This window comes from Silurus meridionalis, chromosome 2 (genome assembly GCF_014805685.1).
Source record: "Silurus meridionalis isolate SWU-2019-XX chromosome 2, ASM1480568v1, whole genome shotgun sequence".
Taxonomy (NCBI): domain Eukaryota; kingdom Metazoa; phylum Chordata; class Actinopteri; order Siluriformes; family Siluridae; genus Silurus; species Silurus meridionalis.
The window spans coordinates 2123632-2139299 of record NC_060885.1 but is presented as its reverse complement, the minus strand read 5'-3'; the positions used below and the strand labels follow the sequence as shown (position 1 = coordinate 2139299).

Genomic DNA, 15668 nt, shown 5'->3' with positions numbered 1-15668 from the left:
GCTCCATAGCAGGAGATCTTCCATGGATAGCAGATCTTCATGGAGCAGCCTTTGTGCACAGGGGTATTGCGATGCTGGAACAGGTCATGGTCTCCTAGTTCAAGTGAAGAACACAGTACGAGTAGACATCCCACTGTGTGCCTTCAGGTTTGTGGGAACATTTTGGGGAAGATCCACAAACGGTGTGTGTCTGAATATTTTTGGCCGCATATATAATATATATATATATATATTGACACATGCTACACTCTGTCTCAAGATTTCCCTCAGGACCTTTTCAATATTTCACATACGTGCTGTTCCATTCGTCGCGTCTCATCCTGAAGTGGTTCTGACTCTCACTTCCTCTTACAGGAAATAATAAACAAATGCATGACGTTATTTTTTATATAAATACTGAACAATTACAGACCCCGATTACTCCTGCAGCCATTTCTTCTGATCCTCCGTGACGTCATCAGGAAATCATAAGCACAAATAAACATGATGAAGGATCAAAGTACCGTAATTTCCGGACTATAAAGCGCACCCATATATAAGCCACACCCACTGAATTTTACAAAGATGTTTATTTTGAACATAAATAAGCCGCACCTGTCTATAAGCCGCAGGTGTCTACACTGAAACTAATTAACTTTACACAGGCTTTAATGAAAGACAGTGTCTGTTACACGGTGTAACGGGTGAAATATGTTGTGGCTCCTTTAAGAGCAGAGCGGTGTTATGGAAACAGCACGTCACGGTATTACTGCATGTGTGTAAGACTGAGGAATATGTCCTTATTATTTTCTGATGCTCATTTCTAAGTTTCTTTGACTAACCCGTAACGCTGTTGCCAAGAAAAATAAAAAAGCACGAGTTTTTAAAACCTTTCTGTGTTTATATGATTTCTGTTGTAAGTTAGTGAGCGCTCCCTTCACCCAGACTCAACAAGCTACAACGGCTTGTATCTAAACAGTAGCCTACCAAGAAGGTCATTGTTCACTGTCTTCCTCCTTCCTTTCACAACTATTTCTCTCGGGAGTTTATCTTTTGACATCGTCGTGCGTTTAAAAAAAACGTTTTTTCTCCCGATGCCGTGCAGCTCAGAACACAGGTGAGGTGCGTTTTTTCGTTTCCGTTCAGAAATTTCATTGGTCTAATGTTATGGGGTTCAGTTTTTTGGCTTGAAGTTTGTGAAACCGGGAAAAACCCAGGGAAAATCCATAAATTAGCCGCTTCGTTGTTTAAGCCGCGGAGTTCAAAATGTGGGAAAAAAGTAGCGGCTTATAGTCTGAAAATACGGTAATATCACATTTGACCCCTGATTACGTTTCTACACTGTTTAAAGCCCATATTTATTCTTCCTCTAATGCATTTGCTGGTGTACGGTCACAGAGCAGCTCAGCACCACCTTGTCAATACACTGTGGGGAATCCCCTGATGTCTCTGATTACCAGGGAGAGGGAACGTTTTATCAGTGTTCTTATCTAAAGAGCAGGATGGATCAGATCTTCCACAAGCCTGCGGGAATTTTGCCCTTCAAACTCATAAATTCCTGTTCAGTATGTTTTCGGATGTTATTTTTAAAAATGTAATAAAAGGACAAATATGTACAAGTTGGGATATCTGTACTTCAAGAAGTTTCACAACCTCCAACCTTCTAACAAACCATGGAGTTAAAGTCGGGAAAATTTAAATGTGACTCCAGTAAAAGTGAAAGTGTCTTTTTAAACTTAAAAGTAAAAGTACAAAAGTTTTTGCCTTCAAATGTACTTAAGTATCCAAAGTAGTGATTTATTATAACTCTAATGTTCCTGTGATCATTTTTATCACACGATTCTTCACTTAATCACCTCAGTTTCTGTGTAAAGACTCGAATGTGACTCTCAGCACACTGATCTATTAATAGAATGATATTAATGACTCAAACACTGATTGATTTCTATTATAATGATCATGAACCCAAAATCTTCTTTAATAAACGTGTAAATGAGGTCACGTGTGTTGTGGTGAGTTCGAGTCTGGAGTTTCTTCATCATTTATTCCTCTCTAAATGTTCTGCTTGATGTTGAACTGATGCTGAACTGTATGGTGGTGATCAGTAGATACACCGAGCGTTGATCAGAACACGTGTAAAACAGAGCGTGCGCTCGACCCGGATTGAGACAACCTACTCTGCACAATCTGTTTAAAAAAATCTGAGATCCCGCTCTAGAACCAGAACCAACTCTATATGTTCTGAAGAACTATCCAAGTTACTGGTATAAAAACAATAACATCTGAGCTACTGCTCTAGAACCAATAGAGTATCTGAGCTGCTGCTCTAGAACCAATAGAACATCAGTGCTGCTGCTCTAGAACCAATAGAACATCTAAACTACTGGTTTAGAACCATAGTAGCATTTAAAATCTCCTCACAGAATGTCTGAGATCCTGCTCTAGAACAGGAACCCACCCGAAACATTCAGTTTGAATGATCTAAACTGCCTCTCTAGAACCATCGCTGTGTTTCACCAGTTATGTTTTTATCCTCGTTAATAAAAACGACTGATTTCACTAAATGTAGTAAAAAGTGAAATATTTGATAGTGAAGTTTCAGTCAAAATCTCCCTGAATGTAAAAACGTCAGTAAAATACAGACACGTGAAAAAACTCTACATTTACTTTATTACTGTCCAACACTAAGATTGTAATTTTTTGTAAAAACTTTACAGTGATTGACTCGGTCCAGTTCTGTAACATTTACATTAAACATCAGATTCCCAGTAAAAGACTGACTCATTTGGCTGATGTTTGCGTGAACAGATGCGTCAGGACGGTTGTGTTTGAGGAGCAGATACGGTGTGTACTGGACTGTGTGTTCTTTTACACTATGAAGGATTTTACACTTCATGTATTTAACAGTATGGTGTCATTTGACTAACCCTCATAAACCATCCATTTAAGCTTTAAACTCCAAACCTGAGCAGAAGGTAGACTTGTTTCACATGTCCATGAGGGTGGACACGAGGAGAACAGACACCACCTGTGAAAGTGTGGAAACTCAGTGTTTTAATGTTTTTGAGACACACCTGCATGTTCCTTTTGTTTATATGCAACAAACTCTGAAATATAACAGTATGAAGATTCCCTTTGACCAAACAAATCGATAAATGTGCAGATGTTCCACTTTATTTTCATTGAAAAATCCTCCTTTATCATGAAGAACAGCTTCACACCCTCACCATCCAGACACTTCCTTTCTCCAAATCTTATCTCCTGATCTCCATCCGATCTACATCTTATCTCCTGGTCTCACACAAGTTCTCCTGTTAGAGAAACAGATGTCCCAATTGAACTCCACAGAAGTTTCTTCCACTCCTTCACTGTTTAATTCTTTTGGCGGTTCCCAGGGTTGTAGCACAGAAACCACAGGAACATGCATGTGTCTAAAAAAACATCAGAGACTCAGTGTTTCCAAAGACACTGTACAAAAAAAATAAAGAACATATCAATCAGGAGCTCAAGATCAAATTCTGGAGCTGTGATGGCTTCCTTTAACTGGAAAAACAACAAATAATTAATAAATCAAATCTGTGTGGTGTCTGTGAAAGACAAACTTTCAGTCCTCACACGTGATTCTCCAGACTAAAAGTAAAGGGCTCGCCGTCTCAACAGCACCACAGGGTGGTCATTATGTGTAAGTGCTGCAACAGGAAATAAATAAAATAATACACAAATAAATCAGTTACAAAGAAAAAGTTTTAATCACTTCAGCTTAAAAAAAAAAAAATAAACAACACCAGACAATTCATGTATTTACATTCATGTGTTCTTTCGTTTTTTTTTTTTTGTTCCTCATATGTATATACATATATATTTACATAGAATTTTTACAGGTTTATATAAGAAAACAAAGCAATGAGAAAAAACAAACAGCAAAAACTATAAAGACGATGGAAAACACGAAGATGAATCATATTAATATTATTAATTATTATTAACCACCAGGACAGAGTGATAGAATTATAGAAATTTGTATGTACAATGAGAATGGAGAAAGAACTGAAGACAAAAAAAAGCTACACAAATAATATCCACTGTTAAATAATTTATGTGTAAACTGAGGTGTTAAGTGTGGTTACATGTTTCATATAAAAAAAGTCTTAAGAGTAGAATCAGACCACACACACACACACACACACACACACACACACACACACACACACACACACACACTTACTGATGTAAAGCTCATTTAATCAACCTCGTTAAGCAACAGTTACACGCACCTACACGACCCAGAATTCGCTCTAAACACTCTGTTAGAATGTCTCGGGTTACTGCTCTAGAACCAGAACCCACTCTGTTCAACTATCCAAGCTACTGTTCTAGAACCGATTTACTACTTTGAGACAACCTACTCTGAACAATCTGTTTAAAAGAAATCTGAGATCCTGCTCTAGAACCAGAACCAACTCTGTATGTTCTGAAGAACTATCCAAGTTACTGTTATAAAAACAATAACATCTGAGTACTGCTCTAGAACCAATAGAACATCTAAACTACTGGTTTAGAACCATAGTAGCATTTAAAATCTCCTCACAGAATGTCTGAGATCCTGCTCTAGAACAGGAACCCACCCGAAACATTCAGTTTGAATGATCTAAACTGCCTCTCTAGAACCAGGCACTGCTCTAAACATTCTATTGTTGTCTATTTGCAAACAAACAGTTTATCAAAAAAAAAAAAAGAAATGTTGAAATGTCTTCGGCTATGATCTAGAACCGGGTTCTACATTGTCACTGCTGTTCAATAATCATGTACCAATGCCAACTCTACTCTATCCTCCAGAACTACTCCAACAAGCTCTGTTTTGCTTTGGAATCAGAACACTGACTGCTCTAAACATCCCATTAGAGGATCTATACTGCTCTTCTAGAACCATCGTTCTAACGTCCTTGCTCTAAAAGCTTAATTAAAATGTTCTGGAAATGACGATAATCTGAATGTTGTTTGTACTATGGTTCAAAACTCCAACACATTTAAAATGCTGTTCTATAACTAGAACCAACCAACTGTTCTACACATTAAAGCTTTACACTACGATTCTAGAATCATAAACAACTGAAAACATCTGAGCTGGCGTTCTGTCCTAGAAGAACTGGTTTTCTAGAACTGGAACAAAGACTGGTCTAAACACCCTGTTCAAACCGGTTCTAGCTCTGTATCAATCGAACACTTCACGTTCCGTCGCATCTCAAAGTGTTAAGTTAAAGCAACAGCTCGAGAGCCGACTCTGTTCTGTCCATCCTGTTCTAATCTTTGTGCTACTATTATACGTAGAACCTGCTCTGACTCTGTTCTGTTTTAAGATCATAACGATCTAACAATCTACACATCTGTGCTGATATCCTAGATCTAGAACCGAGTCTAAACATTAAGAAGAAAAAAAAGAAAAAAAGAAACTCCCATTCGGATCCAGGTTTCTAGAACCGGCTCCATACAGTTCTAGGACCCTACACTCTGAACGTCTGAGCTGACGTTCTATTCTGAAAGAAGATCCGAGCTTTTTTTTGGACTCGGTTCCAATCACCATGTTAAAAGGTTTAAGCAATCAGACCCACCAGCTCAAACAAAAGCTGAATGTTCCTCAATTTACTTCATGAAAGTATAAAAATAACGTGCTGCTGTGCGTCTGTACTGTTTCTCTTAAAGCAAATGAGTCAAGTTTTTTTTGTTCAGTCAAGAGAGCTCTGAACTCCTACAGATGAAGGAGAAATGCGTGCATTAAATGTAAGATTAGATTTAGATTAGATGAGCGTTTTTTATTTATTTTTTAATCCTTCACCTTGTTTTCTTTCCTTCTTTCATGCATGGCTCTTCTTTTCCCAGAAAAAAGTTTTCAGAAGGAAATGTGTCTAAAGTAACGCTGCAGACTGGACACGCTCTGACAGTGAAGACAGACAGGACGTTTGTCGGCGTCCGGCTGTAAATGCCGAAGATGCCACGGATCAGGGGGCACTTCTCTTCTGAAACATAATGTGCTTTGTTTTGGCGTCGCTCACGAGGAAAAAGCACCACTGAAATGTTCAGACTGGTCAATAAATAGAAGCAGTATTTAGAACTAACTCAGAGAAATTAGTGTTGTGTTGTGTGTATAGTACAATAGGGCTGGGCGATACGACCGTTTTAATCACTATTGTGATATATAAACATCACGATACGCTTGTGAATTGAGCATAGGGGGTACAGTAGCCACTTTATCCTACAGAAACATTCCTGTACTGATGGTATTTTGTGATGCACATTCAGCATCATGATGTACAGAATTTTAACAATATTGACAGGACACATTTTCCCCTTCGATATCAAAAAATGTTTCTAGGGTAATCTTCATCACTGTGCAGAATCGCAGACACTTCTAGTCTCGTGGACTTCCTAACTACAAACATCTTTTGATTGTACACAAACAAGTTTCACCTTCACATCTGTACAGCTTTAGTCTGGTTTAAAAAAAAACTCCTTTAATTCTCCCCCTGCCTCTAACTCCTCCCCCCTTTCCCTAGCAGGCTTTGTGATTGGCCATCTCAGCGGACAGACAGGGTGGGCGGGCTCTGTCTCTGCTGGGTTTTTTTCAGCAGTTGGATGCGGTTGTGGCAGTAGAACTTGATGGCTCTCCAGTCTCTGTGGTTGGTGACCAGGAGTGGACACTGTTCCAGACAGCGCTCGCAGTCTGCTTTAGCAGGGACGCGCAGCTCCATGATGTTCCGCACCAGGTGGGACTCCACCGCCGCCCGCTCCGCCTCAGACCATGGACGCTTCAGGACGCCGCGCTTACCTGAGAAAGAGAAAGAGTAGGAGAAATGGTTATAGATATTACAGATGGAAAGACAAATGAAGGACAGAAGATATATGCAGGGGACGGAGGAGAAAAAAGGTGAAACATGGAGAATGAATGAATGAAAACAAAGAGAGGAAAAGAAAGAAAAAGAAAGAAAGAGAGTAAAACTGAAAGAAAGAAAGAAAGAAAGAAAGAAAGAAAGAAAGAAAGAAAGAAAGAAAGAAAGAAAGAAAGAAAGAAAGAAAAGAAAAGACAGGGAAAAAAGAGAAACAGAGAAACAGAAAGAAAAATGTAGATAGAGAATGTGGGAGAACAAGAGGGAAAAAAAAAAGACATGGAGGAAGTGAGAAGAGAAAGACAGTGACAGATTAGTTAATGTTCATGAAAGGCAGCAAGTATGACAGATAAAGAAGGATAGACAGATAAGGAGAGAAAGACAGGTGAGTCACAGAACAGTGAAACAACAAGAGGAGAGAGAGAGAGAGAGAGAGAGAGAGGTGAGGATGTGTTAATCATTGGTCATTCGTGAACACAGCACAAACATGAAGATGGGGCTGTTCGAAAATAATCTGCACACAAACACACAAACACACACACACAAACACACACACACATACACAAGGTCATCAGTGTACACTGTACTAACAGTATTGGCCTGCACGTTAATTATTAGCTATGTGTACACACACACACACACACACACAGGCACACACACACACACACACACACACACACACATAGGCACACAGACACACACCTGGTTTGGGCTGTCCTGAACCTCTCTTGCGGCTGGTAGAGAAGGGAGAGCCGCTCATCTTCTTGAGCCGAGGAAGTTTGGTGCCACTGGAGGACTTTTTAATCATGATGGGAGAAGATTCGCATTTGTCCTTCTCCTGCTCTCCATCTGATTCCTCAGACAAAGAATCTGCAGAATTTCCTGACATTACTGCTCACACACACACACACACACACACACACACACACACACACACACACACACACACACACACACACAGAAATATTGTAAAGTTAAGTACAGTTAAATGATTTTAAAATGCTCAACTGCTTGTTATATTATATATTAATACTCCTCGAAATCAAGATTTTATATAAAATGTATTCCAATAAAATTAAATAAATTAGAATAAATAAGAGGGTTTTATTGTTGCTTGTACAGTTGTAATGATTTGTATATTTTTTTTCCATCATAAATACACACAAACTCACCATCCAGCTCTAGACAGATATGATGGAGGCTCATTCCTCGGAATAGTACGCCGTCTCTCTCCCCACATAGTACCACGCGCCCAATCAGTCCCATGAGCCCTGGATCTTGGCCAATAGTGGCGCAGCTCTGGGTCACATGGTACTCTTTCTGGAGGAAGTTTTCTAATCTCTGCTGTGCGGCCCCGCGATGTCCCTCCTCTTCGCCTTCGCTTAGCATCAGTAACTGGGTAAGGATCGCGACTTGTCGGCGAACGCGCGTCTGGGTCAGTGCCCTCGGGTGTCGCGTTCCGCTCGACTTGGCCAAGTTTCGGAGCAGATCTGTACCCCTCAGAGGGGTGGCGGGAGAATGGTACGGCCGAGCAAACACATACAGGTTCTGGGGATCCACTCCGACTCCTGCCCTTGTTTGCAAAAGAAGCTCTAGGCAATGTTCGGAGTGAGGGGGCAGAATTAGGGGCTGGACTCGTCCCCGTTTGCCCTGGACACCCATGCGAGGGAGATGGGGCAGAACGAGCCTCTCAAAGGGGGAAAGGGAGGCCTCGAGGGGGGTAAGAACACCAGAGGGGAACGAGGCAGAGGACTGAGGGGACACCCGAGCCTGGTATTCGGAGATGGTGAGTTTGGAGACCTCACACTCACGGCGGCGGTTATAGAGGATGAGAAGTGCCAGGCTGGAGTGGCAGAGCAGACGCCAGGCTTCGGCTGACTGTGGGGAACGTGAGAGAGAGATGAAGGCTGAGTGCTGGAGACGCCGAAGGTACAGGACAAGCGAGGAGAGAGACGAGAGCAGGGGCAGCATGTGGGGACGGCGAGAACTGGAGGACAGGTAAAAAAGCAATATATAAAAAAGCAGAGAAAAGTTTTGTGATTAGATTACACAGCGTTATATTTTCAGACCACTGGCGATTTTGATGAAAATAGATTTTACCTGGATAGGTCGCTCTTGTCTTCTGAACTGCTGTCATCATCTTCCTCTGCTTCTTCCTCATTCTCATCTTCCTCCATTTTCGGGTCTTCAACCTGCTTCAACACCTCGACAAACTCCTCTTTCATTTTCTCAATCACATCTTGATCTTCTTTCTCTTTCTTCTTGCGTCCTGCTTTCCGGGGCGGAGTCGCCGGTGTGGGTGGGCTTCTCTTCAGAACCGAGACAGGGACACCGCCTCCCCTTCTGGGGGGTGTAGTGGGAGGGGGAAGTTCGGGGCTTTTACGAGGGGAGGGAATTGTAAGAGCAGGACTCTTTCTGGCTGGAGAAACAGAGGAAGGAGGGGGAGGGGATGGAGACTGCTGTGCGGGTATACCCATGGCGTCTCTGTGGGTGCGATTGTGCCCCGAGGCGGAGGAAGAGGATGAGGAAGATGACGGCAAAGAAGCGTGAAGGTGAGGCAGGTGGGCGGACCCCTGTGATTTCAACATGGCTGCACGTACGTCAGGTTGGTGGGTGTGGTGTTTGTCGAGATGCCGCTGGAGAGAGCGGTAATGGCGACCGCAGTACACACAGCACTGCTTCTGCATCACAGGGCTCACACCTCTACCTGCGCTGACATTAACGGTGCTGCCCCCTACGCCGGCAGGGGCGGGGCATTTAAACACAGGCCTGGAAGGGGCAGGAGGCTGAGGGGGACATGAGGGCAAGGAGTGAGGCAGAGGTTGTGACGGAGGCCGGCCCGGTGGCCGTTGAGGCGGGGGATGGGACAGTTTCTTTTTGTCGTTAAGGTTAGCGTTAGGGTTAGCAGCGACTGCGGAGGATATTTTGCGATGCTTTTTGCGCCTGCGAGGCGTCCGGCTACGTGGCTCTGCACCGTCTGAGTCGCTGAGCTCGGAGTGAGAGAGCTGGGAGGATTTAGGAGAGAGAGACCAGGAGGGAGTAACATAATCCGATCCCGGACCAGACTCCTCTTCCTATACAGAATGAAGGAGAGAGAGAGAGAGAGAGAGAGCGAAAGAAAGAGACAGAGAGAGAAAGAGAGAGTACACTTACATGTATAAAAAAAACTAAAGATCGAAATCAAACGGAACAGACACGAACGGAAAAGTGACCTTTACAAAACAGTTATATTGTACTGGGTTTGTGGACAGACAGGAGAGACGCAAATAAAACACAATAAGAGACAGAGAAAGAGATTATGTGTATTGGAAAGGCACTCGTGCCCTTCTGCCACCCTGACCCCACCCCTTCCCCAACTTCTCTAGTTACACTATGCTATTAGCTGGAGAGGGCAAAATTGAAGAAATGTGAACCTTATATTGATTACTAGACAGCTTGGGTTGTGGTTTTTTTTGGTTAAATTTATGGCTACTGTTGTTTTTATCAGACTCAGATAGGCTAAGATTGACCCTTTTCTCCACACTATACTGTATACGGGGCAGGGTTTCATATAAGCTCAAACATATTGCTAAATAAACACTAAATAATACAATCAGAATTACATATTTACAAGACATTTAAAATATTTGTCTGTTTCCTGAGATTCTTTTTGTCTAGTGTTACGGTTCTGTATTTTACACAGGTGCTACTGATACACACTTCATTCATTCTAATACACTTCATAAGTTAAATAAAATGCTGTGTTAGTGCATTTCTGTGAGTGTGTACATGTTTGGCATTGAGCTTACCTTCTTAACGTTCTTCTCATTGTCAGGAGGCGGCTCGCTTCCTGCAGCGGGCGCCGAGTTTGATAAACCCTAGAACACACAGAGAACACACACATCAGGTGAGTGTGTACAATCGTTTACCTGCAGTAATCATTACAGTAATCATAGCACACACACACACACACACACACACACACACAGAATGCAAAACATTTTATAGTGCTACGAGAGTAAAACTATTTAATGCTTATTAATAACATACCTTGGAGATATAAGATTCTATGTATACACACACACACACACACACACACACACACACACACTATATATCATATGCCTCACTGATCACCAAAAAAAAACCCATACATCAAAATATAGTGTTAGAGTATTAATGTGTGTGTGTGTGTGTGTGTGTGTGTGTGTGTGTGTGTGTCTGAGAGAGAGAAAGTCTCCATGGTTACCCTCGTCATGGCATTCTCCCCCCACTCGCTCGGGTTGTAGTCAACAGTGATTTCTTCGCCTTTGGTGATGTCGCGGATCGCCACGACGACCAGCCGCACCTGACTGCCACAGTGCACCTCCCGGATGCGGCAGTTGGGTGGCGGGTAGAGAACTCCTCCTCTCCCGCTGCTGGAGCTCTGCTCCCCTGTCTCAGAATGACTGAGAGACGGAGAAGAAGAAGAAGAGATAGAAAGGGAGAGACAAAGGATGAGGAGATAGAGAGGGGGAGCAGCATATACAAAGAGAGAGGGGAAAGAAAAAAAAGAAAAAAAAAAAGAAAATGCACCGAGAGGGAGAGAAACAAAGGCAGGAGACACGTGATAGACAGCGAGTAAGTGATCAAGAGAGATAGAGAGGGAGAGAAAGAGAGATTGGGCGGATGAAAGGTGGGGTAAGACAGATAAAGAGTGAGAGACAGATTGAAAGAGGTAGGGGCAAAAAGAGACAGACAGACAGATAGATAATGGTAATCAGTGAGAAGAGAGAGAGAGAGAGAGAGAGAGAGAGAGAGAGAGAGAGATCAGTATATACAGCACATTAATCACAATGTCACCACAGTGCACAGATAAGAACTTGCTCTGGTAAGCAGACTGAAATGAGGAGTTACAGTGCTCTATGGTTTTTTCACCTTCCTACATTACCCATAATGCTTTAAATGCAGGATCTAGTCCTTGCTTTATGTCCACCTGAGGATAGTAGGTCTCTCACCTCCTAATCTGAACACTCTAATCAAAAACTCTCACTAAAGCAGCAAAAGTCTTTGTTTAAATAATTCCAAAAAGGTTATTTTTTATTGATCTGATCAGTCTAAAGTCTCTTATAATTTATATGTAGTGTTTTTAAATCTGCTCTTAAAACTGATTTTTTCAGAATAGCTTTCAGGTGATTTTTTTGTCTTTGATTTTTTCTTTATTTACTTATTTTATTATTGGTATTATAATTGTTTTATTTACTCTTTTTATTTTTGGAAAGCAGTTTTCAATTTTAACTTTTAAAAGTGCTAAATAAAAAAAAGATTATTATTATTATAATTGTAAATTTGTAATGTATTTTTTAATAAAATTCAATTCAGTTAAATTTTAATTAGTGTAGTGCTCTTAACAATAGACATTGTCCCAAACCACCTTTTCATAAATAAAGAGGTTATAAAGTTGTATAATAGAATGTATAAGTTTAGTGTGTACAAGTTTATCCCTAATAAGTGAGTCAGTAATGAGGTGAAATAAAAACTCTGAGAAGGTTTTAGGAAGAATCCATGAGAGGAACCAGACTCAAAAGGTAAACTCATCCTCACCAAATGTCCATTTTATTTTAGTTATAATAATACAACATTTTTATTCTAACAATTTATTTATAACTAAGACATAACTAAAGAAATAATTATGTTTGCATCAGAGAACTATTTCGTTAATTAAATATATATTTATAATTTTAGTAATCGTATTCAAACAACTATTCAATCGAAAGTTCTTTTTCTTTATTAAAGAGCAGAAAAGAGAAAGAAAATAAGACGGGTCTCTTAAAATGAACAAATAATTAGTTTTCCTTTTTAGAAAAATTAACATTTTTATTGCTGAAATTGCACACAAGAATATCTGTGAAAACTAAACCTATTTATTGCATTTTATTGCCATATTACATCAAAATACAACTAGAGTGCTTTCAGAAAGTCCCTCCGCAGTGGCCATGTAGAGTCAGTTACAGGAAAATATTCATTTAATGAAACTCACTTATTCTTACTTATGTATTTATTTATTAAATCTTGCACAGTATCATGAAGCAAACCTGCTTAAGAAATTCCACAGACTAAATCTGTGTACTTATCACCAGCTTTAAAAACATGCTCCACTACCTGCTCTACACGGCCACTGTAGAGGGACTGTATAACGCACTGTATATAAATAAAAATATAATAATCAATTACAATATTTTTTAAAACAGTAAATGCACAGTAAAATATTTATTTATGTTTTAGTTTGAAATGATCCCAAACTTTGTAAACTTTCTGGTATTTTCTTTAGCCTGATTCTCCAGCTTTGAGTTTAGTGGGTGGTGCGTCAGTAATAATTGTCCGTGGGAAACACAGTGCTCCGTGTGGAATTTTTGTCGAATTACTCAAGGAATTATTACAGCCCTAATATTTTAATTAAGTAATTAATAAAAAAATTACTAAATATTTTATATTTATATATATATATATATATATGTTTAATTATTTTTCTCTATATTTTTTCCTACTTTCTGAATTATTTTCTCATTTTGTACTTTTATTTAATACATTTTTTATTATTTTATCTGCTTTGTAAGTGAGACGCTTTTTAATTTAATTCTCACTATTCTTTATTGAACCATCGGGAATGTAAATTCAATAACGCTCCATACAAACATGGAACATTCCACACACACACACGCACACTCACACGCACACTCACACGCACACGCACACGCACACACACACACACACACGCACACGCACACGGTATCATCTTCACCGCGGCTAAACACAAACATACAGACACGCATACACACGCACTGCCTGCACGACTACACACTGTAATAAACACTCACTCTGAGGCACACACATTCCATCATTGGCCCAAAGATAATAAACACATTGCAATAAACACACACGGCCAACATTCCAGTAATCCCCATCTACACACACACACACACACACACACACACACACACACACACACACACACACACACACCCCTCCTCACTCTCTGACACACACACACACACACACACACACACACACACACATATCTTCCGACCGCACATACAATTATCTGCTATCTTCACTTAACTGCACACACACACACACACACACACACACACACACACACACACACATAAACCTAGTCACATAAATACATGCACAAGATCTCATCTCCTCTCACAAACACTCACACACACACACACACACACACACACACACACACACACACACACACACACACACACACACTCACCAGGCTTGAGCAGATTCAGCGGCACAGTATGAACCAGGTCTGTGTTTGTGCTCTGTTCTTTCCTGATCATTACCTGAAACACACACACACACACACACACACACACAGTCATTAAATACTAAAATATGAGCTGCATGCATATAAAATGCATCATCGTTCCATGCGCATTAGTTGGAGTGTTTACGGTAAACAAGCTACTCCTGAAAGAGGATCTCAAGCCACTAACAATGTGCTTACATCACACAAGAATTACGGTAATGACGTATTTGGCTGTTGTCATGCTTGTAATTTTCAGCTAGAACACTTGATGGCCACTGAGAACATAATGTCAGGATTTAACTATAATCATGCACTTCTATGTGCCTGCTCTGAACATAATTCTCATAAAAATATTCAATAAAGTTTACATCATCCTTTAAACATATTAGTAAAGATATCTGTGGCAACACTTTTAGGACTCATGCTCCAGCAGGGGGCACTGATGCGTTGTTTGCAAAAGAAGGGGAAATTTATAAAAGAACCCTACTCCTAATACAATTTAACAGTTATGATTTATTTTATTAAAAGCACACAGGCTTTCTCAAACACACACATACACACACTCACACACACTCCTCACCTGGTCCGAAGTTGTGCTCCAACGCGTTCTCTTCTTCATCTTCCGTGGCGAACACTCTATCACACACTTTCACCGGTGTGCCCTTTCTCTTCCTACTGCAACCACGTCTGCAACACACACACACACACACACACACACACACACACACACACACGTTATATCATCAGTCAACCTCGAAAACGTAACCACTGGAATAAGACATGAATCACGTCTCACACACACAGCAATCAATGAACTGCTAATCGCTGTCAAAGATCGATGGAAATCGGGGCGCTGATCAATATCATGGCTCCACCCCTTTATGTTTCCTTACAACCCATCTGAGTGGAAAAGAGGCTTCCAAATCTGGCATCAGAAATGAATCTTATGAAAGCAATTAAAACGGGTTTCCTTCGCTGACAGATGGAAATTAAATTCTGTTTTAGGGAAAAATTAATGAAATAAAATACAATGGCGCTTTATTGTTCAGAGCCTTTATCACACTGAGTTTGGGTGATTTAATCACAGCCTAAATGCAGTGACTGCGATCTTTTACTGCAATTGCATTATTATTTTGTTCTTCAACCAGGGTGTAATACGTCATCCAGTTCTATTACAGAATTTCTCCAAAACAATAACAACTTTCCCAAGAGAGAATAATGGCAAAAGTAACTAAAAATATCGGGCTGATTCAAAGACTTGAACTTCCAACCTGTTAGCAAGGCATCTCTTATCTATACATCTTCAGCACTATTTCTTTAATCTTTACATCTTCTGCACTGTATCTGTAATCTTTAAATCTTCAGCATTGCACCTTTAATCTCTACATCTTCAGCACTGCACATTTAATCTCTACATCATCACCACTGCACCTTTAATCTTAACATCTCCAGCACTGCACCTTTAATCTCTACATCTTTAGCACTGGCTCTGTAATCTGTTAATCTTCAGCACTGGCTCTGTAATC

General features: G+C 40.4%; 1 protein-coding gene across 1 annotated transcript in view; it reads right to left on the bottom strand.

Moving 5' to 3' along the window:
* Positions 1-3744: 3744 nt before the first annotated feature.
* The window catches only part of si:dkey-117m1.4, a 19920-nt gene continuing 7996 nt past the window's right edge, over positions 3745-15668 (bottom strand). Inside the window, exons 2-9 of the mRNA XM_046872537.1 lie at positions 14723-14829; positions 14104-14176; positions 11089-11287; positions 10649-10717; positions 8961-9934; positions 8033-8847; positions 7563-7751; positions 3745-6802 (exon numbers count right to left, since the gene is read on the bottom strand). Coding sequence (XP_046728493.1) covers positions 6552-6802; positions 7563-7751; positions 8033-8847; positions 8961-9934; positions 10649-10717; positions 11089-11287; positions 14104-14176; positions 14723-14829 — 2677 coding nt within the window. The 3' untranslated portion in view covers positions 3745-6551. The remainder of the gene's footprint in view (positions 6803-7562; positions 7752-8032; positions 8848-8960; positions 9935-10648; positions 10718-11088; positions 11288-14103; positions 14177-14722; positions 14830-15668) is intronic.